Source organism: Coenobita brevimanus, chromosome 40 (assembly GCF_032717465.1).
Source record: "Coenobita brevimanus isolate Jiangsu-jjx chromosome 40, ASM3271746v2, whole genome shotgun sequence".
Lineage (NCBI taxonomy): Eukaryota > Metazoa > Arthropoda > Malacostraca > Decapoda > Coenobitidae > Coenobita > Coenobita brevimanus.
The window spans coordinates 47,104,456-47,129,518 of NC_136993.1; the positions used below are offsets into that span (position 1 = coordinate 47,104,456).

At 40.0% G+C, this 25,063-nt stretch overlaps 1 protein-coding gene across 1 annotated transcript in view; it reads left to right on the forward strand.

The window, feature by feature from the left end:
* Positions 1-2,494: 2,494 nt before the first annotated feature.
* Positions 2,495-25,063, forward strand: part of LOC145397080 (glutamate receptor ionotropic, delta-1-like) — a gene marked incomplete at its 5' end in the record, with an annotated part of 40,547 nt that continues 17,978 nt past the window's right edge. Inside the window, 3 exons of the mRNA XM_080270287.1 lie at positions 2,495-2,615; positions 4,261-4,445; positions 4,785-5,021. Coding sequence (XP_080126413.1) covers positions 2,495-2,615; positions 4,261-4,445; positions 4,785-5,021 — 543 coding nt within the window. The remainder of the gene's footprint in view (positions 2,616-4,260; positions 4,446-4,784; positions 5,022-25,063) is intronic.

A 25,063-nucleotide genomic window follows, 5' to 3' on the forward strand; every position in this document is an offset into this window, starting at 1 on the left:
GTTGTCCTCAAGAGCTATGTTTCTGTGTCACACCCTGCCTAGGTAAACTCTTTCGACTCTGTCTATCAACTTGTACCTTTCCTTCTTGCTGGACGTTTCCTCTCATTCAGCCTTTCCCGAAGAAGGGTGACCGTTTCCAACCTTCTAACTATCGTCCAACAGCTTCAACATCTTGTACTTCTAAAGTTGTTGCATCTGTCCATTACAAAATTATTATAAGGCACGTTTCCAATCATAATCTTCTTCACGACTGCCAGTATGGGTTCTGCCAGGGACACTCCACTGGTGATCTTCTCACTTTCCTTTCAGATTCCTGGTCATCTTCCTTTTGGGACTTTGGCGAAAGCTTTGCCATTGGACTTGAGATCTCAATGGCTTTCGATTGAGTCTGATATAAATCATTAATATCCAAACTGCCCTCTTATGGTTTCTGTCCTTCTGTCTGAGCCTTCGTCTGTTGCTTCCTTTCTTGTTGTTCTATAGCTGCTGTTCTAGATGGCCACTGTTCTTCTAGAGCTATCAATAGCAGTGTTCCTCAGGGCTCAGTCCTATCACCAACTCTCTTCTTTCTATTTATCAATGACCTTCTAAGCTGAATATCTAACGTTATCCACTCATATGCTGATGACTCCACACTTCACCATTCTATCCTCTTCCCACAGCGTCCATCTCTGCAGCTACTTCAACAGAAAAGGGATGAAGAGATGGTATCCTTAATGTCTGGCTTGGATCTGATTGGGGTAAAATTAATCTTGTTATTTTTATGCATCAGAAACGCAGCATTTGTATCTTTCGACTCGTCAAAATCTGCTACGGGAATATCCTCGAAATTTAAAAATGCCCAACTCTATCTTTCATCGTCTTTAATCATTTTTTGGATTTCATTCCTTTGGAATTTATCTTGGAGAGATCATATTATCTTTCTTGTAAAATCTGCTTCCAAGAGATTAGGTATGGTAAGCCAAATCATTGCCTACTTTATCCCTTCACTGTAAAACTCTCATGTGTGAGGAGGATCCGCACGTACAGTAGTTCACAACAAGGTTGGGTCGAAGGCTTTTCCTCATATTAGCTCTCCTCCTCTTATTGGCTCCCTTCAACTTGCATCTCCTTGTTGTACCTTTGCATCTTTATCTCTTTTCAGTCATTGATTCAATGGTCACTACTCCTCTGAACCGTCTAGTTGCATCCCTCCACCACTACGACGTGTGCATAACACCCGTCTAGCAGTAAACTGTCATCCTTTTTCTGTCCAAGCTCTAATGGAGGAGTTAACCATTACTCCCGGTCGTTCATGTATGCAACAGTTGAACTTTGGAACTATCGTTCTATGTCTATATTTGTTACTATCTATCACATGACTTTCAGTCAAGGTATCTCAAAATTAATGGACCTTGAATATGGCTCTCTGTTATCTTGCTTTTATTTTTTTCTTGTAGGGAACATTTTTCGGACTTCTGGCATTTCGTTTCTTTTTCCATGCATATATATAAAAAAAATTGAACGACACCATTTGATCCGCATGGTTTGTATAGGACAAAATATTTTGTGATGTAACCTGAATAATGATTGTATCATTAGTGACGTCTCAGAATGATATGATGCAGTTCATGACACAATAACAATTTCAGGTGGCATCACGAATTATTTTGGCAAAACCGCCAAAGCAGTTCAAACTCAGTAAAACTTTTATTTATACATTCAGTCAAATCCTTGCCCGTGTTTGGGTCATTTCTTGTTTGAAATAAGAACCAAGTCCACTTAGTACTCAAGTATCTTAGCTATTGAAGTCAATGATCGTAAATACTGAGCAAGTGGAATATCTTAAAAAGTAGAGTCGATCAGACATTACAAGCATGACTTTCGTTCTCAGTGACCCCTAATTAGTAAATTTGACTATTTTTGTCTCGGAAGCATTTTCCATTTTGAATAAAAACTCATTTCCACCCTGTTCCCACTATCTCCATACCACTTTCCTTACCTCAGAAGAGACTTTTCGAAGTCAAGGGAGGGATTAGATATGGAGTAGTACTACTTTCTTACTGGAGTGATGAAAATGGCATCACAACCTGTGGTAACAGTCTAAAAATTATTCAATTTTTAGACTGTTACCACAGGTTGTGATACCATTTTCCTCACACCAGTAGCGAAAGTATGTTGGTCCATCTCTAATTCCTCCCTTTACTTCGAAAAGTCTCTTCTAAGCTAAGGAAGGTAGTTTGGAGACAGCGAGAACAAAGTGGACACGAATTTTTATTCAAAATTGAGGAAATAATATTCAGGTTTCTTCTACCCCTTCATTTCTGTCGTACTTTAAAAAATTAATAACTGAGACATTTCTTGAGTAAACGGTGCTAAATCAGTATAATCTTTTAGCTATGTTGTTCGTGAGGAAATAGACCGCTTGTGGGGTAACATGAAAAATGGGGTGTATGATGGCATGCTGGGCCGACTCCAGAGACACGAGGTAGATTTCTGCACCGTTGTGACCCCTTTACGAGAGCGGCTGACTGTTTTGGATTACCTGAGGGCTTACCCATCCGACCTCATGACTGTGGTGTCATTGAAGCCATCTCTTCTACCACAACACCTCGCCCTTGTCAGACCATTCACAGGTAACTATCACTAAAGCTCTAACTGTCCTTTGCCCGTCACTCATAGGTTCGTCAAATTGTCACTGTTTCACCATGCTGGTTTTCATGTGCAGCTACCTGTCTGACCTTATAACCGTACACTTGTTCCAACTCATCTTCCACAGCACATGAGCATTTATCGTCAACAGCTTGTGAACATTTATATGACCATCGGTAGAGATCTGAAGGGAAGTGTAATGAGTGTCTGTTAGGGTGGGTGGGAGGGGCGACAGGTGCAAAAGGGAAAGGGAGTCAGAGGCAGTGACAGAAAATGGGACAAAACAATTTTTTAATATGAAACCAGGTGAGTGGAGAGATTTTCTGCTTGTCAAGAAAGCACATTAGCCAACTCTACGTATACGAGGTTACTAAGAGATTTTTACCTTGTTTTAACACCAGGTAGTGATGCTCACCTTTGTAGAAAGTCCTTATTTAAGGGATTTAAAAAAAAAATCTGCAGCGATAAGAATTTTGAAGAAGCTCACAGGCAAAATGAAATATGGAGTAGAGAGATAAAACAGGAATTATATTTTTCTACAATGAATAATGTAAATGCCGTTGCAAGAAATTCTTGCGCTTAATTACTCTAGACCCGATTGTGTCTCTACATTGTGTTAATTGAGAAAAAAGAATTTACCCAACGTTTTGCACAAAGATCGTATTTTTTTCCACCAATACAATATCTGGCAACCTTAATCGTCAGCGTCATTTATGATCAAGTCGCATCTTTCCTTTCGTGACTAATTTTCGATGTCACCATGTAATTCTAATTCTTGTTATTTTGTGCCATTAGCTGAGTACATTTGAAAAGAAATTGCAAAATTACATTGTTAATAATTTATACAATGTATTTAAAAGTGTTGTATCAAACTCTAACACTGATTACAAACGAGTGAGTGATATTAGCGAATGACGTTTACTCTTAGTTAAGTCTGGAAATGAGTGGCCTGGCCCAACCCGATCGTAACGCTAAGCAGAAGCTAATAGCTTTACTCCTATGTGAAGTAGAGTTTAAATTCTTTCTGCATGTGATACTTTCATTCAATAAATTTTATCACCTAAAAACTCACTCATAAAGGCGTAGGAACCTCTTGGAATCCCGAGTTCTCCAAGGGACTGTTCGGCTCTAAATGTGAACGAATCACAATAAAATAGATTACAAAATGACATTAAAATAGATTTTCAATTATAACACTGTATTTTTTTGGCATCAGCTATATCAATTAAATATCGGAGATTCCGCCTATAATTTTACATAAAAAACATGGTGCTCACTCGCTCGTCACGCGCATTTTACTGGTATGGTGTATATTAACCTTCTAATATGGATAGCTATTGGAGTCTCTTCGTTTGCAAGGAGTGTTTGTTCTAGTGTTGCCATGTATGCCCACTCCTGCAACTATGCTCGTTCAGAAATTTAGAATTTCCATTGTGTATATTAATGTTAACGGTATTTCGTTTCTGTTGCTCCATCAGCCCTGAAACCCAACACCTGAGGGAAGAAATCTTGATTATATTGATATGAATTATTATTATCAATATTATTATTATTATTAATATTATTATCATCATCATTATTATTATTATCATTAATATTAATATGCAAGAAAATTTCCAAAACTATCAGCCATGGTGTGGTTGGGCATCCTGGTGAGTCTGCTGGTGTGGGCAGTGGTGTTATGGATGCTGCAGAGGCTGCGGGTGCAGGTGGCAGGAGGTAAGACTGTACAGTTAATCATCACATTCCTATACGGCTGGGCCATCCTCTTGGAAGAACCGCCTAAGGATCCATCCGTTAATGTCTCTGGACAGGTAATCACTTAAATATTGAAAAAAAAACATAATATTTCATCCCCATCTGCTGCCCTTGGAAATTCCTGACACTTCGAGTATAATATATTATGATTTAGAGATCTTTTACAGTAAATGAACTAAATGGAGCTTATTTCCATGTACTCGTACTTCACTGCAAAAGGCTTTCCCTCATGTAAAAGAGTTTTGAGGTAATATATTTAAGTTAATCTTGTTTCATCGTACTGATCGGGTGAACTAGTGGTCTACAATATTTTATAATTGACTGTTAATACAATTGCAAAGTAGTATGTACACAGATTTGTTATAATGACTGATTTATAATTGAGTATGTTGTAGATGTTGGTTGGCTGGTGGCTGGTGTTCTGCCTCATCATATCAACGGGGTTCAAGTCTGCCCTGATCGCTCACCTCACCGTCCAGGGCAAGGATAAGCCGGTGGAGACATTTCAAGACATGCTAAATATCTCAGGCTGGAAATGGGGTATTGAAATGTGGATGATGGCGGGGGCTCCTCGACACTACTTTTTAACGCACACTGACCCTACTGTCAAAGCCGTATATGAAGGATTTGAGGCAAGTGAATTAAATCTGATTCAGGCATACATACTATAGTAGACTATAAATAAAGTTATGAATATCAATGCATTCTCTGGAGTAAGAAACGAGGTAGTGGACAGTTCTTTTAAAACTCAACGATGCCATCTTAAACCCCCGCAAACTTTGAATATTACTGAAAAGTGTCGGTGTTATCCATAATTAAACAAGTAATAAACCTCTTCTGACAGAGGACGTAGGAGTTTTGGTCTAAAAGTCATCAAACTGTTTTCATCATCTTAACACATTCAGGTAAAGTAATTCTTATCCATTGTATTCTTGTATTGGTAAGGTTAGGTGTTACCCCACGGCATTACACACCATCTCATACTGATCCCATTGAGGAAGCAGTATCTGAAACATTTCAGGTCAGTGACCCGAAATCATCAAAAGTCTACCAAACTGATTAGGAAATTGTCATTGAAGATATTGAGTTTAAAAGATACTGAAATTAGTCTTTGATAGCAAAAGTGGGTTTCATTTTAGGTTTCTTGGTTTCACAGAGCCGTTGATTAACGGTAAATATTTAACACATACACTGTAATTGTGGTATGATACAGTTGCACTTGAAATATCTTTGTCAGAGCTATTATGGTGTTATTATCTATCTATCGATCTATCTGTTGCCAGGCGTTTTAATCCCGTACGGGGTGGCCACAAAGAAATAGCCTCCACATCGCCCTGTCCCCCGCCATGTCACTGCCCTGCTCCCAACTCACACCCCCCTCTCTCATTTCTTCACTCCATCCCTCCATCTCATCCTCGGCCTCCCCCTCCCTCTCCACCGCTCCATCTCACTCACATACACTTTCCTCGTCAGTCTCTCACCCTGCATCCTTTCCACATGGCCAAACCACCTCAGTGAAAACCCTGTGAAAATATAAAAGTGTCAACACCAAATCATCACACCCATCTTCAGCCAATGTTCGTCCATCTGCATCACAATCGTACATAGGCAGGTGTAAGTTGCAAGGAGTATAATCAGAGAAGCAGCCAACATCCTCGCAACATGCCGATTATGGCATGGCGCAGTCGCCGCCACCGTGAAATATTTAATTGAATTATACGCTAACTCTATAGTGACCAACCGGATGTAACTTACCGTTTATTTTAATTAACCCAAGCTAATGTAACGTACTGGGACATCTGTAGTGTGGTGTTATCTACTGGCCAAAACATCCTGCGCTGTCGGCGATTTATTTGTGAACGTGCTTCCCCTAAATACTGCAGCGCTGCAGACGTCCCTTCACCCTTCCCACCATCTTTGATGGAGATCTCATTATGATTAATAAATTGATGGCTTTCTTGATGGAGACTGGTTTGGTCAGAGTAATGTAACCATCTTACTGTGTTAATTATTCTTTTTCCGAGTGAACATTTGTATATTTTTTATGACTTAATTAGGGCTGACAGTTGACTTACTTGGAACAGTTCCTGGTTCTGACGGTTCTTTTTCTTATACTGATGTCCCCAATATTTAACCACGTGCCTCGCCTGACAGACACCCGTTGATGAATGCAAGTGTGCAATACAAAGAGGTACTGGTTACGTACAGTCGATGGGGATCCTACTGGGCGATGTAATTCTACTTTTGTACAGTCGTGTTCATAAATCATCACCTATCCTCCGGTACCCCGTGCCTCAGGCTGGCTAATTTATGCGTGGCAAGTCACAGTGGAGTAAGAGGGTTTGAGAGGGAGGGGCCAGAGAGAGAATGGAAGGTGAGTTGGGGGACGAGTGATAGTGTGACGGTGGAGTCAGGGAGGGGAATGGGGGTAAGTATGGGAGGGAGAAGGAAATGTGAAGTGGTGGTCACATAATGTCTATTTTCTTTCATTCAGGGCATGATATCAAGGAGTTAATATTCGGTAGATAATGCTGCATTACACCTTGTATAGCGGCGTCAGATAACAAGCTAGAGATAGGTGGTGACATGAAGGGCTGGCAGGAGAGAGAAATATACTGATGTGACAGATCAAACATTATTGCAGAGCCAGATATTTATGATTATCCGTGTATTTTGACTTCGGACCCAGAATGGAATATGGATGGCTTTGACTTCCGTAATGTTCATATAAGAAACTTCCTCTACCATTACATGTAATTAAATTTTGGAAATAAATATCATATGCAACCTCTGACACAGCTGTGTTCACAGTAAATATGACCATCCTCTCGCTTTGTACTCCCTCTATACAGTCACCATCATGTCAACTATTTTATGGCATCTCTATATGAAAAACCAATTTAAATAAAAATAAAACAAAATCCTACCCAAATTTCCAAAATATGTCTGTCAATGTTTACAGACATTGTTCAGCCAAAGCAACCAGGAAAGCCATAGTAAGCGCTCCAGTGGCCTCCTGCCCCAATAACCTCTTGCAGTCTTCGCGGCACCGAGGAAACAATGTTGTTGATGGTTTGCTGGTTTCGTTTGAACAGCACCCACTCGTCCTTGGTATGCTGAAGGAGGCGGGTCCGTGTCCTCTCGTTCTGTGGCTTCCATGCATTGACAATCTGGGTCCACACAGTCTCGATGGCTCTGTGCTAATGCTTGATCTGTCACGTCAGTTTATTTCTCTCACAAGCCAGCCATCGATATCACCATATATCTAAAGCTTGTTATATGGTGCCACTATACAAAGTGTAATGCTGTATTATCTACCGAATATTATCTCCTTTATGTCATGCCCTGAATGATAGAAAATAGACAAATGTGACCACCACTTCGCATATCATTCTCCCTCCAGTACATACCCTCCCTCCCCTCCCTCACTCCGTTCCCTCACCATCACTCGTCCCCCCACCCACCTTAGCTTCTCTTTCTAGCCCCTCCCTCTCAGCCTCTCTTACTCCAGTGTGACTTGCCGCTCACAAAGGAGCCAGCCTGAGGCACATGGTACCGGAGGATAGGTGATTATTTATGACCACTACTGTACATATGTTAATGTTTTGTACTTTTTTTTTCAAGTTTTCTTAATTGTTGATGTATATGGAACAGCTCTTTACTTACTTGGCTGTCTTTCAAAAATTGCTGTTCCGTATGTTAATGCCTGTCCCTCGCCTGACAGTCAGCAGGTAATGACGTATGTAATGTAGAGAGGCATTACATATTTGATGCTGCCTGTGTTCTGTAGGTCGCGGTATTTTACCGATTATTGTAAGCACACTGGCTATTTAGTTTGGTTTAGCCATTTGTATTTTTGGACCTTTCTGTAGGGAAGCTATTTGTCTGGAGGGTTTATTGGTATTACGATTTTTGGTTAGGTGTTTTTCTCTATGAATTAGTCAGTAACCGTCTATCAATATATGGCAATATATTGGTAATGGACGTGCAGCTCACCCTTAACCACGTCAAGAATCTTTCCCCAAAGCGACTGGGATGATGTGCAGTATCACCGTCGTCAAGGAGTGGCTTGCACGTTGGAATATTAATTCTAGTCCACTGACCTTGCCCCAGAAAATTTAATGATTGCTCTCCGAGGAAGAGACTCAACAGTAGATCATGAGGAACGTTCCAAGTCTCAGCGAGTTCCACAGCTGACTTCGCATGTAAGTTAGGCTGCTCAGTGTCGTAAACACGACAATGACCAGTCACCCAGATCAGTGTGAAGGACTTGTTGTATGAATGCAGTATATTAATGATGCAGCCCTTCATCTCATGAGAATCAGTAGTGCAAGAAGTCCCCAAATTTTTGATGCAGAGTCTGAATAAATGACAAATGAACCATAACGAGAATTTAGAGCGTATTCTATGGTTTTGCCTGTCGCAAAAAGTTCAAAGGTAAGCACAGATGTATAAGTCGGCAACTAAAACTTGAGGACATATTTATTCAATCACAAGTCAGCACCCACACATTCACTCGACTTCATGTCATCGGTGCACAATTGGTGGGACCCCAGATGGTGCCTGATGATTTTTTTTTTTTTCTTTTAATAACAGAACGGAGGAAGGAAAAACAAATGGGTAAAAAAAAAATTATCCATACACCAGATTACTGGTGTTCTCTGTTCATAAAATATCTGTAACAGTTAGACTTGAACAGTTGTGGGTTGAAATTTGGAGGAAAGCAACCCTGGGGAAGCGAGTTCCAGAGAGATGCAGTTCGGGGAATAAAAGAATTCTGATAGGCAGAAGTTCTGCAGTATGGTTGAGTGACATTCCAGTCATGAGTGCTACCACATGCCCGTGTAGCACGAGGGAAGGCATGGAGAGGTGGCACCATGGACGCAACTTCGTCTGAGCATTTGCCAAAAAAATATCTGTAAAATAATGCAAGGGAGGCAACATTCCTTCTTACTTGCAGGGGAGGTAGTTTATATGTAATGGCGGGGTTGTTAATGATTCTAACAGCTTTATTCTGAATTTTGTCTAGTTGTCTTAATGCAACCTCTCCACAACCATTCCACAAGGGAGAGCAATATTCAAGCTGAGAGCGCACATGACTCTTATAAATTATAACTAACTGCTCATCGGCGAAGAAGTTATGGACTCTGTACAATAATCCAAGTTTCTTTGAGGCGGTTTTAGCAAGTGATCTGACATGAGAGGTCCAGCTGAGAGCACTGTTAAGTGAGACACCAAGAATTTCAAAACTTTTGGAGATGGGAATATTAGTAGCACTGAAGGTAATGTACGAATCTGGCAATATCTGTTTATTAGTAAACTGTATATATTTAGTTTTACTAGCATTAAAAGAGACAAGGTTGTTTTGTCCCCATTCACTGATTGTAGATAGATCTTGATTTATGGAGATGGCTGTACTGAGTTGAGAGGTAGAGATATTAGACTTTGTAAATGGATGTCTGAGTGTGAATGAACTATGTAGTGTTGAGTCATCTGCATATGAGTGAAAGGGATTGTGAGTGACAGATAAGAGATCATTAATATGAACCAGAAATAGGGTTGGCGCCAGAACTGATCCCTGCGGCATGCCGGCGTTAATTGAGTGGAAATTCGAATATACATCATCTACTTTTACTCTTATTTTCCTGTCACTAAGATAAGAAGAAATCAAAGGAACAAAAGACGTTAGTCCATAGCAAGGGAGTTTGGACAGCAGGGAACGGTGCCATACTCTGTCGAAAGCTTTAGAGATATCAAGAGCTACTGCATGAGTTTCTCCAAAAAGATCAATTGATTGATGGATGGTATGAGTTAAGAGATTGAGTATGTCAATGGTGGATCTTTCTTGGCGAAATCCGAATTGTCTATCACTAATTAAGTTGTTGGATTCAAGATGTTTAACAATATGCTTATTAATTAAAATTTCAAATACCTTACCAAGAGAAGATGTGACAGCTATTGGTCTGTAATTGGATGGGTCAGACAAACTTACTTTCTTCGGAACTGGGTGGATATTGGCTTCTTTCCATGAATTTGGGAATAAAGAAGTACGTATGCATAGTCTGAATAATTTAGCTAGGACAGAGGCAAGTTCAGGGGAACACTTTTTCAAAACAATTGGCGGAATTCCATCTGGGCCTGGAGCTTTGTTGGTAGGTAAATTGTCTAGGATGGATTTTATGTATCTTGTCTGTATTTTAAGTGGGGCAATTTCGGGAGAATCAAGTTCCATTACTGAGACATTCTGGCTGGTATCATCTATGGTAGAGTTTCTGGCAAAGGTACTAGCAAAGATATCTGCTTTCCCACGTGAGTCATTTGTAATATTGCCGTCTGAAGATTTTAGTGGGGGAATGGAAGATGACTTGTTGAAGTTATTATTGAAAGAATTAAGAGTTGACCAGAATATTCTATTGTCATTAGGGTTGTTAAGTAGTTTTGATGCTTGCTTTTGAAGAAAATTTGATTTAGATAGATTTAATACAGCTTTTGCATGATTTCTAGCAATTTTAAATTGGGAGAGTGATTCAGATGTTTTTGATTTTAAGTAAGAGTTATATGCTAATGACTTTTGGGCTGTTGCTCTGGCACAATTGCCATCAAACCATTTTGGAGAGTTTGATCTTTTAGTGAATTGTTGACTTGGTATGAATAAATCCATACCAGCTAGTATTAAGTCGCAAATGTGGGACTGGGTAGAATTGGGATCACTAGAGAAGAAAGACTGCCATGGAATGTCAGCAAGATAATTTCTAAATCCATCCCAGTCAGCCCTGTCAAAGTGCCATCAGGTCACCCTGACAGGTTCAGAATGGGGAGGTGTGGGAGGGTTAACTAATGAGGCTTTGATGAGATTGTGGTCAGAGGATCCAAGTGGTGACAGTACCTCTATCCTGTATTGATCTGGATTATTTGTCAAGAATAAATCCAAGAGATGGGCATTATGGTCAGGATTATCAGGTATTCTGGTTGGTTGCTTTACCAACTGGGTGAGATTAAACGATTCTGCAAACAGCTCGCATTCTAGACCAGCGTCGTCAGTCTGGGCAGAATGCAATAACCATTCAACATTGTGTATGTTAAAATCACCCAAAATGGTAATTTCATTGCCAAGGGCAAGGTCAAGGTTACTCAACTGAGTGGATATGGAATCAAATACACTGGGTTCCGAAGAAGCATTGGGGGAACGATAAACTACACAGATATATTTAGTAATGTTTTGGCAATTTAATTTATATAATGAGTAATCAAAACTGGATGAAGTGAAGTTTAAAATAGTGTCAACTGCATATTGGGATTTGATATAACAACAGGTGCCGCCCTTGTTACGAAAGTTTGTAAGAAGATGGTAACCGGGAAAACAAAATGGATATATATCGGTAGATGGTGAGATTTGTGGTTCTGTGAGGAAAAGGGCTAAAGGGGATATGGACTGAAGGAAAAAATGAACCGAGTTTAAATTTGTGGTAAGGCCACGGATGTTGGTAAAGAATAAGGCCGCACCGTCGCCTCTTCGCCGACGAGCATTCCCGGAAATAGCAACAGTCGCTGCCGGCACAGTCGCTTGATGGCGACCGGGAGGACGCTAACCTCCAGCCCTACCCTGCCGGTGGTGGCAATCCGAGGTACCACCTCATTTGATAAGATTGCAGCGGCCATTACTAAAGATGTGAACAGAAGGTGTGATATGTTATGCGCATATAGTGTGGTGTAGACAGTTGAAGGTAGAGGTATTAGGAGAGCATGCTGGCGTACTCTCTGTGTAAAAGAATGCACTGAAAATGTTCAGAAAAGGGAGATGGTCAGGATCAAGTCCTGAGGGCTGGTGAAACGGGAGCTCCAGCTCTCCCTATCACCAGCTTGCCATCGAGTGGTGGAGCTCCTACCCAGAAGCCTTGGTCTTCGATGCTGGGAGCCATGATTTATTAACACTGAAGTTGGGTGGTTCCCAAAGCACTACATTCTTAAACAACTAGCCACAGTCATTCATGTTCACGCCAAGCTTCTAAATCAGTAAGTGGATGTCAGTGGCAAGTGGCCAACGAGCACCCTGCATAAGATGGAGGTGTTGATGTAGGGGGAGTAGAGGCCACATTGCCTATATCACTGTTTCAAACGGTTCATATGCTGTATGAGAAAAGATGATCCTGACGAATATAAAGGAGAGGTACAGTTAAAGAAACAATGATCTTCCCACTTCCATCTGAAGAAACTGTACAACTGGTGATATACCAGTGCGTGTTTCAATTGCTTTGATCTTTCCGCTATGTATTCGTCAAACTCTGGGAAGATACTTGTGTCTGTGCATTCTCCTCACCTCCATTTCTATTATAAGCTACACTTGTACACTTTAGGGCTCCAAAAAACATTTTTGCAAACATTTATTCTGTTACACGTCCAACCACCTCAGTGTGGCATCACGTGCTGACCCATGCACTGGCGAGCCATAGTCCAGCTTAAATAAAATTAGGAACTTATACACCTTTAATAAAGTTTTTCTGTTGGCTTCCAAAGTAGTAATCGCTAGATACTTAAGGGCATTCAATAGTTTATCATAACGGACAAGAAAATCATTAAAATAAAGTTTAAAGTTCAATCATTAATCATAATGTATGCCCAAAAGTTTTACAGATTTCTGAAAAGGTACCGGCTGATTATCCAAAGTCAAATGCAAGACAGGGACGTTAAAGGTGATAAACCAAGAGCAGCACACTTTAGAAGAGAAAACTTAAGTCCCCACTGCAAGGCCAACTGGTGGACGGAATCAAGGTCTGCTTGAATCCACCCAGCTAAAAACTGTGCATTACTGGAGGAGTGTTGCATTGTACAACTGTCATCATGGCATAGGTAGTTAACATTCCTCGGGATAAGAGCTGATGACAGAATATCATTGATCGTAATATTAAACAAGGTAGGGATAAGCAAGTTGCCCTTAGGCACTCCGTTTTAATGGGTAAAACCATCTGCTGTTATGTTATGGGACAGATTCCTATAGAAAGTTCTGTCCCTCAAAAATCTGGAAAGAAGAATGGGAAATTACTTTTTAACTCAAAATTGTAAAGCTTCATTAGCATACAGTGTCACCACGTCATGCCATAGGCTTTATGGATGTCCAAGAACACTTGTCATGGATTCTTTATTGACAGATTCCCACAATACACAATGATCCAAATTCATTAAATGATATAGTGAACTGATATTATGGAAGTCACATTGTCGATCATTTAACGATTTCTTCAATTCCAAAACAAGAAGAGGCCAATTATTAACCATTCGTTCCACGACCTTACATGGAAAAAAAATCAACACAAGAGGAGAAAATGAAGTAGAATTCATAAAACGACCAACCTATTTGGATACTGGTATGACCTGCGCAAAGTGCCATGAGTATGGGAACGTTAACGATGCCATGAGTTTGGGAACGTTAACAACGCCCAAAGCTCACTGTAAAATCCTTACAGCATAATCAGAATTCCTGATTAAGATCCTGGATCATACCGTATGTGATTGTATCTGGTCCGGGACTGGTGTCTTTACAGGATTTTAGGCCAAAGAGGTTGAGTCATGCAGGGTTCAAGCTTTCTGCCAGAGGAACTATATTGATGAGCCAGGTGGACCTAGCTATCAAGAAGTCTCCTTCCTGGTCTGCAGTACAATTTGTCCGAAGGATAGCTGTGTTATTTACTATGTTGGCCTGAACTGATTTCCATTGATCAACTGCTCAACTACAACACCGAAGAACCCTAGAGTATACTGTTATGTGAATGTGGTTCTTGTACTGAGTTGCATACTTGGACTATTGTGCGCTTGTATTACTGAATGGTATCATTGTTGTGAGAATGGGTATATTGTGTGTTAGTGGCATGTGTATTGAGAGAACTTATTTTGTGTATTTGTAATATATTTATATTTATAAGCTGAATTTCCTTTTATTTCTTTGATATTGGATGTAATCGGAGAATATCAACTAGGCATTGTTACTATTGCTATGAAACATTCAGTTCTTTGACATCCTGTAAACCATACACCTCCACATGTCACCACTTCGGCGCTAACACCCATTGTCCATTCTAGGGCTGTCTTATACAGGATTGGTGTATTAGTATTTGTGAGGGTGTTCTTACGACATGCTTGCAGGTCTCATGGTAGATCAGGGACGTTTGTTATTTAAAACAATATTTCTACTCGTATTCTGTTCCTTGTCCCATCTGGGAATCGAACTCACGTCCTATGGAACCTGAGACCATTTCTCTACTGACTCGACCACCGGCTTCACCATCCAGTCCTAGTCAACTGGCGATATTCAATTGTCCACCAAGTTCCCTCGTCTGTTCCTCTATATCCATCTGCAGGTTTCAACTCTAACCTTCCATTTTTTTTTTCTTTATGTGCCCGACTCTGGGCATAGGCTTCACAGCCTGCTCCCTAAGTCCAGTAGTCCTCCTACACACCATACACCTCTACATGTCGCCACTTCGGCGCTAACACCCACCGTCCATATTGAATACATCCTAGGAGCTGTCTCATACAGGACTGGTGCATTGGTATTAGTGGGGGTATTTTTACGACATGTCGGCGGGTCTTCTGTGTGGGGGAAAAATTAGAAAAATTTAGAATATACCCCCGGTAGTGTCGTAAATATTTAACTGGCTAATCACTTGCACTAAACAAGACAAAAATAGGCCTACAACACTACATAATTTGTCCGGATATATATGTCTTTCTCCCAGGACTCACCTGGATCGTAATGACGTGTAAGTTGTGTTCCCTACTAAGCAACTAAACGATCTATTTAAGGATCCTCAAATAAAAGCTGGAAACCCTGGTGAAATATTATTCGCCCAGTCTTTCGCCACTAAGGGTCATTTAGTTACTTAGCTTAAGAGTAGCAATGGAGAGGCTTGTAGGTTGTTGCCATATGGTCAGAGTTGTTGAAGATGTTACTTGTTGCTAGTGCTTGGCGGATTACTGGGGGTTACGGCCTGGACCAAATACGTACTTTTTACATAAGCATTACTATTTACACTATTTATAAATTAAAGTGAATTGATAGTGTTCATTCCCATCTAGGAGGAAGCACTGTCGTAAATTAATTAATCAGTCCAGTCTGTCCCAACCGAATTCTCTCTCAATACCACGAGAGTGGTTAGACTGCTTCCAAGCGTGACTAAGGCATGACTGGGACTGCCCACCACCAACTAAAATAGAAAATGGGAGGAATTATTCCTAAATTTCCGACATCCTGGGGGCCAAGAAATCTAAACATCACCCCGTTTAATTAACTCCCCCAGGTGAGCTTGGAACTGTTGTGTGGCTCCCCGCTGTGGTCTATCTGAGCTTCCCGCATCTGTATCCCTACGGCCATGAGTAACGTCCCTGAGTGCTGTATTAAGCGCCTCCGGACGGGAACTCACGGCTGTTTCTAATGGATATAATTTATTGATAGTCCTGAGTACAAGGCCTTGGGCCGTCTTTAACTTCACTGTACGAACTATCCCTTGCTTATCCGGATAGCATTCAATAACTTTCCCCAATGGCCAACTATTCCTTGACTTATCAGTGTGAATTAACACTACATCCCCCTCCTTAATATCAACATCCGTTTTATTAGCCGACTTTTGACGTACATGTCTATCGAGAAGGGATGACAAATATTGACTTTTCCATGAATCCTGCCATTTGTTAATCAATTTGGATAACTGATGGTACTTAGTGTTCAATTTATGAGCTTCAACGTAAGAGGGATCCAAATCATAGGGTGCCGTAGTTATTGCAGGCAAGGAGTCCAATCGATATCCACAAATAAGATGAGAAGGAGTGAGGGCTTCTGGCTCATCGAGGCTGTTAAGGACATACGTTAAGGGGCGGTTGTTAACACGGCATTCCACTTCCGTAATTATAGTGTGTAAATCATCCATGTTTACTGGTTTTCTGAATAATATCTTTTTAAGACACCCTTTTACTATGCCTATTAGTCTCTCATAGAAACCACCGAACCATGGAGCTCTCGGCGGTATGAATTTCCACTCACATTCTCTGCTGGTGAATTCATCTTGGACTTCCGCACTCTGCAGGACCTGATGTAGAAGTTTGGATCCTAATTTAAAATTAGAAGCGTTGTCACTGATAATTAATTTCGGGCAAGATCTTCTCGACACAAATCTCCTAAAAGCATTCAAAAAAGTTTCGGCAGTTAAATCTGTGACCAACTCCAAGTGAACTGCCCTGGTGACAGCGCAAGTAAACAGTACCACATACACCTTTTGCTCTTGTAGGGTGTCTGGTTTCAAGACTTCCATATAGCCTGTATAATCTAAACCGATTATTTCAAAGGGTCTAGCTTCTTCCACCCGCTCTTTAGGTAAGGGTGGTGGTGAAGAATAATGATACGGTCGTCCTTCTAACCTCTTACATGTATAGCAGGATTTAATTGTAGATTTCACAACTTGTCGGCCTTTAGGGATCCAGAAGTTTTCTCGCAATTTGCACAATGTATCAGAAACACCACCTTGCAAAGTGGTTTCATGAGCATATAGGACCAATAATTTCGTCAAATGTTGCTGTCTAGGCAACAACAGTGGAAATTTAGTGTGAAAGGGGAGACCAGCTTGGTCCAGCCTACCACTACATCTGATCAAATCATTGTGCTCAAATAAGTTTAAACTCTTAACCAAATCTGGCATCCTTGTTACAAGTGGTTTCTGAAAATATTGGTAAACTTCGGGGAAGCTACTCTTCTGTAAGTATAGCAACCAATATTGTTGGGGTTTCATTAGGTTTAGAGTTTTGTTCCCCCTAATCTTTTGCAAAAATTGGAAAACCAAACTGGTGATCTTTATTAACTTCTTCCAACTACCAACTCTTTCCGGATCAAACAAGGGTTCAAGTTCTTTTTCCTGAACTTCTAGGACAGTCAGCGCATTAGGCTCCATCTTCGTCTTAAATTTCTGTTCTGGCCAAAGATCTTTATTATTCAACCATTCCGGACCATGAAACCAGGAGTCACTATTTATAAATTTATCATAAGTTAGGCCTCTAGTTAACAAATCAGCTGGGTTATCTTTAGTTGTGAGATGGAGATAATAACAGTCAGGATCAGCATCTCTCATATCTTGTACTCGATTTTTGACATACAAGATGTTACTTTTATTGTTCACTACCCATTGAAGGGCTACTTCACTGTCTGACCATATATAGGTGGTATTAATCTTTATATTACTTAAGGTCTTCCTGATATACACCCCAAAATGGACTGCTACATACATGGCTGTTAGTTCTAACTGAGGTAAAGTTTTACCTTTTAGAGGAGCTACTCTTGCCTTAGAAGTTAAAATTATAGGAACATCCTCATAATTACTGATGTAAGCAACTACTCCATAAGCCTTGGGTGAAGCATCACAAAACAGATGTAAATCATAGGAAGAACCTTCTTTTCCCACCATTCTCGGAAATTTAACACATGCTAGGTTGTTACATTCTTTTGAGAGGGTTTCCCAACTCTCCAGCAAGTCTGTAGGTAAAGGGTCATCCCAGCCTAATTTTCTGGTCCATGTTTGTTGAATTAGAATTTTTAAAGGAATAGTTAGGGGAGAAATTAGTCCTAGGGGATCAAAAATTTTACTAATGTTACTTAATAAAGATCTTTTGCTATCAACTGTATCCCACTCTACATTTTTTACATTAAGGACATCAATGTCTGGATCCCACCACAATCCTAATATTTTATTACAGACTTCAGAATCAGAATTTATTTCAGTGGAGTTAGATGTCCACTCCTGCAATGGCATGTTAGCCTCTTGCATAATCTTGTTGGCTATCAGATGAAATTTCTTTAGATCCTCCTCAGTATTTACAGTCCCCTGAAGATTGTCCATATATAGCGAATCTTTAATTTGGTTAGCCACTTCTATATTTTCTTTTTGCTGCTCTAAGTGATAATTTAGCGTCATTTGCAACAAGAAGGGTGAGCTAGTGGCTCCAAAAAGGACTGATTTAAATCTGTAAGTTACCAGAGAACTGTTATCATCATGAGGATTACTTGGCCACAAAAATCTGGTGAAATCCCTGTCTTCTTCCTGAAGTCCTATCCGTAAAAAAGCTTTGCTGATGTCTGCTGTAAAGGCATATTCATTAGTTCTGAATTTTAGCAGCACATCTAATAGATTTTTGGTTAGAGTTGGACCAGTGTACAAACAATCGTTCAAGCTGTTAGTGTGGGAGCCTAATTTGGCACTACAATCAAATACTATTCGCACAGGTGTAGTCTTACTGTCTCTCATTACTGCCAAATGAGGAATATAATGAGTATTTTGTCCAACCTGTGCCTGCTTAACTTCCTCGATAAACCCCTTTTCTAAATGACTCTTGATTAACTGATCATATTTATCTAGTAAATCTCCTTCACCTTTAAGTCTCTTTAAATTTGAATTTAGGCGATTAAGAGCTAATTTATAATTTGTGGGCAAACTAGGTCGATTGACTTTCCAAGGAAGTTTTACCCAATATTGGTCATCATAGTACTGAACAGTCTTTTTATAATTTTCAAGCACAAAAGCTTCTTCGTGAGTTACCTGTTCAGGTTTAATGCCAATGCTATCCATTTTCCACAAATTGGAAATGTCAGGCTCTTCTGAATTTAGTGAGGGCTGCAAGCATATATTCGTTACCATAGCAACCTGAATTGCTTTCCTTGTACTTACAAACTTGTCAGGAATATTGCCATATACAACTAATCCTCCTTGTACTTTTAGGAAATTTATGCCCTTGAATTTAATGAGACCATAAACTAATTTAGGATAGAAATCAGCACCAATAAGGAGATCTATTTTATCTATGTGATCAGTCAAACCAGGATCAGATACTTTAATTTGTTGATCTTTCAAATAGGTCAAACACTTCTCTAGACCATCTGTTCTTATGTTGTTAGGTAAGGTGTCTCTAACCACAGCCTCTAGTCTAGTGTACTTCCTGCCAGCTTTAACAGTAATCTTAACTAGCCGATATTCTCTTCTCTGATCTTCACTAATGAAGCCGGACAGCTGTAAATTAATCGTACCACTAGGCTTTAATTTAAGCTTGTTTACTAGGTCCTGAGAAATGAATGTCCTCTGTGATCCTTGGTCATAAAGAACTTTTGCTTTAATTTGAGATTTATTCTTAATAATATGAACAGCTCCAACCGGTAAAGCAGTTGAGATGGTATGTTGATTTGTTGGAGTGACTGAGCAAATTTGTGAATTAAGTGTATTCAGCTTATCACACAAGACATTGTGATGAAACCCCTTTTTACAAAGGTCACATCTTTTCAAATTGAAGTTACATTGATCAGTCTTGTGCCTACAAGTACATCTACCACACCGTCCTATCTGTTCGAGTCTTTCTACACGAGTAGAACGACCTGAATACGCCTCACAGCTCTTGGACAGATGTGCTCCATCACACAAAATACACTTCAGCTGCTGAGCTGGCTGCTGACTAGCCGATGCAGAGGTTTGTGACTGAGCATTCTTGGGATATGTGGGTGAAGATACTTGTTCTGAAGTGTGGTAAATCTTAGGAATTGATTTAGGAGATAATTTGACTTTATCAGGCTTCTCTTTAGTTAAAGCACCTTTAGTACTGGAATCTGATTGAGCTTCAGGCCCTTTGGACTCTAAATGATTAATAACTTTTAATAATGAGTCCCTAATTTCCTGTAGCTGGGGATAATCTTCATTTGTTACATGCTGGATTCTCTCAATAGTTTTACTGGGTAACTTTTTCATTACTAGTGGAGAGATAAGCCAACTGGAACTACTTAAATCACACCCCATTTTTTCCAATTTCCTAAGGGTACATTCTAGATTAGCCCTAAATTCGGCCAAGGAATTACAAGTATGAATAGGAGTTTTAAGGTGTAGCAGTCGCATTGCAAGTTCGTGCTGTTTTCTCTTAGGATTATCAAAAGTTGCCTTAAGTAGCTGCACTGCACTGCTATATCCATCACTTTCTATACTGAAACCATCGATGAGTTTCTTCACGTCACCTTTTAACACTCCTCTTAAATAATTTAATTTGTCTACTGGACTAAGATCTTTTCTGGATTCAATACTGGCAACAAATTGATCCCAGAAGGAATTCCAATTAGACGAAGTGCCATCAAACTCGGGTAGTTTAAGTGTGGGCAGCTTCGACTCAGCCCTTGGACAAGTTAAATGGGTAGACTCACTTTTCAGAGAGGAATTAATTTGAGCTATTAGTAGGCAAATTCTCTCTTCTTCGTTAGTCTTAGCTATAAAAATTTCATTAAATTCATCATCGTCCTTTGTGGCTTCCAATAAAGAATCATAAAGTGTTCCCATGACAGTCAGCTGGTTCTGTAATTGCTGGCTCCAGGCCTTAAGTTTAGTGTAGTCTTTGTCAGAGGATTGGAATTCATCATTTACTTTACCACTGAGAGTGGTGACATAGGCCTTATGGCCTGCAATCCTCCTTGACAAGGACATATTGAACCAAGTCTGAAAATCAAAATTAATAGAATCACTAAATGTAGCCTACAGCAATGAAACCACTAGAATTAAATTAACTAAATGTACATAGAAGAATTCAGCATCAAACAGCAATACTAAGAATGATACATAAATCTGAACAACTAAATTAATAGTACAATTAAATTTAGATTACAAATTAAAGCCTTCTAGGGGTTACTACAAAATTAATCCATATTTAGTTTGTTAGCAACCCACTGATCATAATGAAATTTAATAGCTCCTCGCACCTTGGCCCAAATTCTACGTCTTCCTTCCCAAGTAGGGTGAATTTGGTCCATGACTCGTACCTCCAGAGGATAGGTCTTACCACCAAGCAAAATAATTTTCCCTTTTAGTTCCTTGGTTATTTTCTTATTAACCGCGTTCATGATCTTATTGTAAACAATGGGATCCACATATCAAGGATGATTATGTGGATATTCCCTCTTTTCTACAGTGCATATCACACACATAGCACCTGCATCTTCTATAGCCTCATTAATTTGTAGTAGTGTAGCCACTAAGTCCTGCACATCAGTTGACTCATTAATATCGTTTCCCCCCAACATGACTATAACCAAATTATAGCCAGGTCTAAGTACTTCTGCAAATTCCTCGTACTCAAAAAACTTGTCTGCTCTGGCACCCCCTACTCTGATCATCTCCATAGTCACCAAGGGCCATGGTGAAGGCACATACATCAAGGTGTCACAGGTGACCAGAGAGTGGCCTATATAAGCCACCCGATAATAATTTAATTCCAGAGCAGTCGCCATGTTGGAGTGTTAACAATCCGGTTCGAAGGACCACTTTGTGGGGGAAAAATTAGAAAAATTTAGAATATACCCCCGGTAGTGTCGTAAATATTTAACTGGCTAATCACATGCACTAGACAAGACAAAAATAGGCCTACAACACTACATAATTTGTCCGGATATATATGTCTTTCTCCCAGGACTCACCTGGATCGTAATGACGTGTAGGTTGTGTTCCCTACTAAGCAACTAAACGATCTATTTAAGGATCCTCAAATAAAAGCTGGAAACCCTGGTGAAATATTATTCGCCCAGTCTTTCGCCACTAAGGGTCATTTAGTTACTTAGCTTAAGAGTAGCAATGGAGAGGCTTGTAGGTTGTTGCCATATGGTCAGAGTTGTTGAAGATGTTGCTTGTTGCAAGTGCTTGGCGGATTACTGGGGGTTACGGCCTGGACCAAATACGTACTTTTTACATAAGCATTACTATTTACACTATTTATAAATTAAAGTGAATTGATAGTATTGATTCCCATCTAGGAGGAAGCACTGTCGTAAATTAATTAATCAGTCCAGTCTGTCCCAACCGAATTCTCTCTCAATACCACGAGAGTGGTTAGACTGCTTCCAAGCGTGACTAAGGCATGACTGGGACTGCCCATCACCAACTGAAATAGAAAATGGGAGGAATTATTCCTAAATTTCCGACATTCTGCTTTGTATGAAATTCAAATCCTTAAACTGTTCCCTGCCCCAGCGGGGATTTGAACCTGGGTCCGGTAGGACTGCAGGCCACCTCTCTACCGATTGAGCCACCGTATCCCCCTCTTCTGCTTAAAAATAAATAAATAAATAACAAGTTCAAGTCAGTTTCAGCTTTATAATTCTCATTGTCGTTCACCGTCAGTGTTAATTCAACTGCATCAAAGAAAAACCGATTAAAGGTAGAACACTTGTTATTTTACCTACACTTTATGTTTAATGGCATTAAATACCAACAATGTGTTTTTGACTAAAACACGGACAACAGGTCATCTGATATACCCGCCATGAATTTGGTATGAACAATTACATTATCGTGACTGTATAAGTTTTATACATCATAGATAGACAGTAGGTTTCATATGCGTTTTATGCCTGACACTACCTTGTTGGATATTCACCCTTCTCTTCATTAGCACAGAAATACTGCAAAAGTATTTACAATGAGATGAGAGAATTAATGACAATATTCTAGAATATATATTTCACATTCTGCAACCATTCAGGACTTTGGCAAAAGCTTTGCCATTGCACATGGCATCTTAAAGGCTTTCAGTAGAGTCTGGAATAAAACTTAATATCCATTTGCCCCCTTAAAGTTTCTATCTTTCCATCTGTGATCTCTTCTCTAACTTCCTTTCAGGTCGTTGCTGTTGTATACGGCCACCATTCTTCTCTTAGAGCAGTCAATAGTGGTGTTCCTCTTGGTTCTGTCTTATCACCAACTCACCTCTTCCTTATATTCATCAATGATCTTCCAAGCTGTACATCTAACCCTGTCCATTCATACAGTGATGACTCCACCTGTTAGCCTTTCCATTTGCTTCCCACGGCGTCCACCTCAGCAGTTGCAACAAACAACTGATGAGGCTATGGCACACCTTATGTCTGACTTGGCACATATAACTCTGGTTTGGGGAAAAGTAATCTTGTTTTTAATGCATCAAAAACTCAGATCCTACATCTTTCGAAACGTCAAAATCTTACGTAGGAGTTCCTTCTATTTGTTAACAATGTCCAGCTCCACCGTGCATCGTCACTGAGCATACCTGAGTTTTATTAATTTCGGATGTATCTTACAAAGATCATATTACTTCTCTTGTAAAATCTGCTTCCTTAATCTTAGGTTTGCTAAGCCGACTCCTCCTTCTTTACTGCTGCACAGTTGTTGACTTTATACAAATGTTTTTTTCACCTCTGTGGAAAAGACAACTCTATGTGAGGAAGCTTCCCATATACAGCCGTTCTCAACAAGGTGGAGTCAAGGCATTTCGTCTCATTAACTATCCTCATTTTACGTGCTTCCTTGAACCTCTATCCTTCGCTGCACTGTTGCATCTTTATTACATCCCGACTCTGCTAGTCCAGTAGTTCCAGGTGTGGATGGTTCGTCAGACCATCTCTGGACGTTTCAGGCTCTGTGCCCCGGCCATTTGTCATGGGCTAACAGTATCTGCCTAAGGAAAAGGGTAGTCCTCCTCAAAGTGAGAAATAAAAACTTCCTCTTCAAGAACTTCAAGATACTTTGCTGCTGTAAAGTGTCCATCAATGAGAGAGAGACAAATCCACGCCATGGGGACATTCACATCCCCACAAGTTTCATTTGACGTGCTGGCTACGTGCTTCTCCATGGATGTTTTGGGTGTTGTATCTGTTATTGGGAAAATAGGACAAATGTCATTTGGTGAGCTATTACACTAGTGGTTATTATGCAGTGGGGTATGTTCTTGGTTCAGTTGGTTTGGCTGTCTATTCTCCCGGGTGTGAAAATCTTACTGAACGGATAATCATAAATAAGGAATATATAGAAGACTAAGCAGAAGCGGTAAAATTAGCTGAACAAAGTCATAGCTCAAAGAAACGGTCAGTTAACTTCATATTACCTGGTACTGACCTAATGTGGTAAAATGGTTGAGGGTCAGCATCGGATGGACTGAATAATAATTCGAAACTATTGGTCAAAGGCAAGGGAAACAGGGCAATGGCAATGATTCAGTCCTTTTTCTCAGCTACCTTTGGTTCTCTGGACAAAGTCTGGAAGGGGTTAAGGTCAGACAAGGATGAAGTGTTCAACATCGAGGACAATAATGAAAAGGTCACTGTCACGAAGACAAGTTCAACGTAAACGTCTTTAATCAAATTTGAATCAATATTTGTTAAGTGTTTGAAGGACGGGCATACGTATAGTAACTGGATTTTTTGGATACTCGGTCAAAGGGAAAGGTTACAGGGTAGAGTCGAAAGTTACAACCATAGACAAATTGTGTGACTTGGATGTTTCACACTGAGATGAACTTACTTCTTTTTTTAAAACCATCTTTGCATGCACCTGCAAGATGTTCTGATTGACATGACAATTTTACATGTTACATTTATTTCATAAGTGGAATGCGCATGTTAAATTTATTTACTCGTATATATACAGTCACGTATGATGTCGTCTGCAATACTAGACCGGCTTTTATTCCTCTTCCAGCAATGTATCTTCCCATGTGTTGTTAGGGAGAACGTTTTTTCGTCAGTGAATATAACCCGAGTCCTGTATTTATGATCTTCCTGCACATGGCTCTCTACATATCTACGTTTGTCCTTATGATATCAGCTGCTGTTTTTATTTTGCTGGCTGGTGTCCTGTGATAAATACCTTCG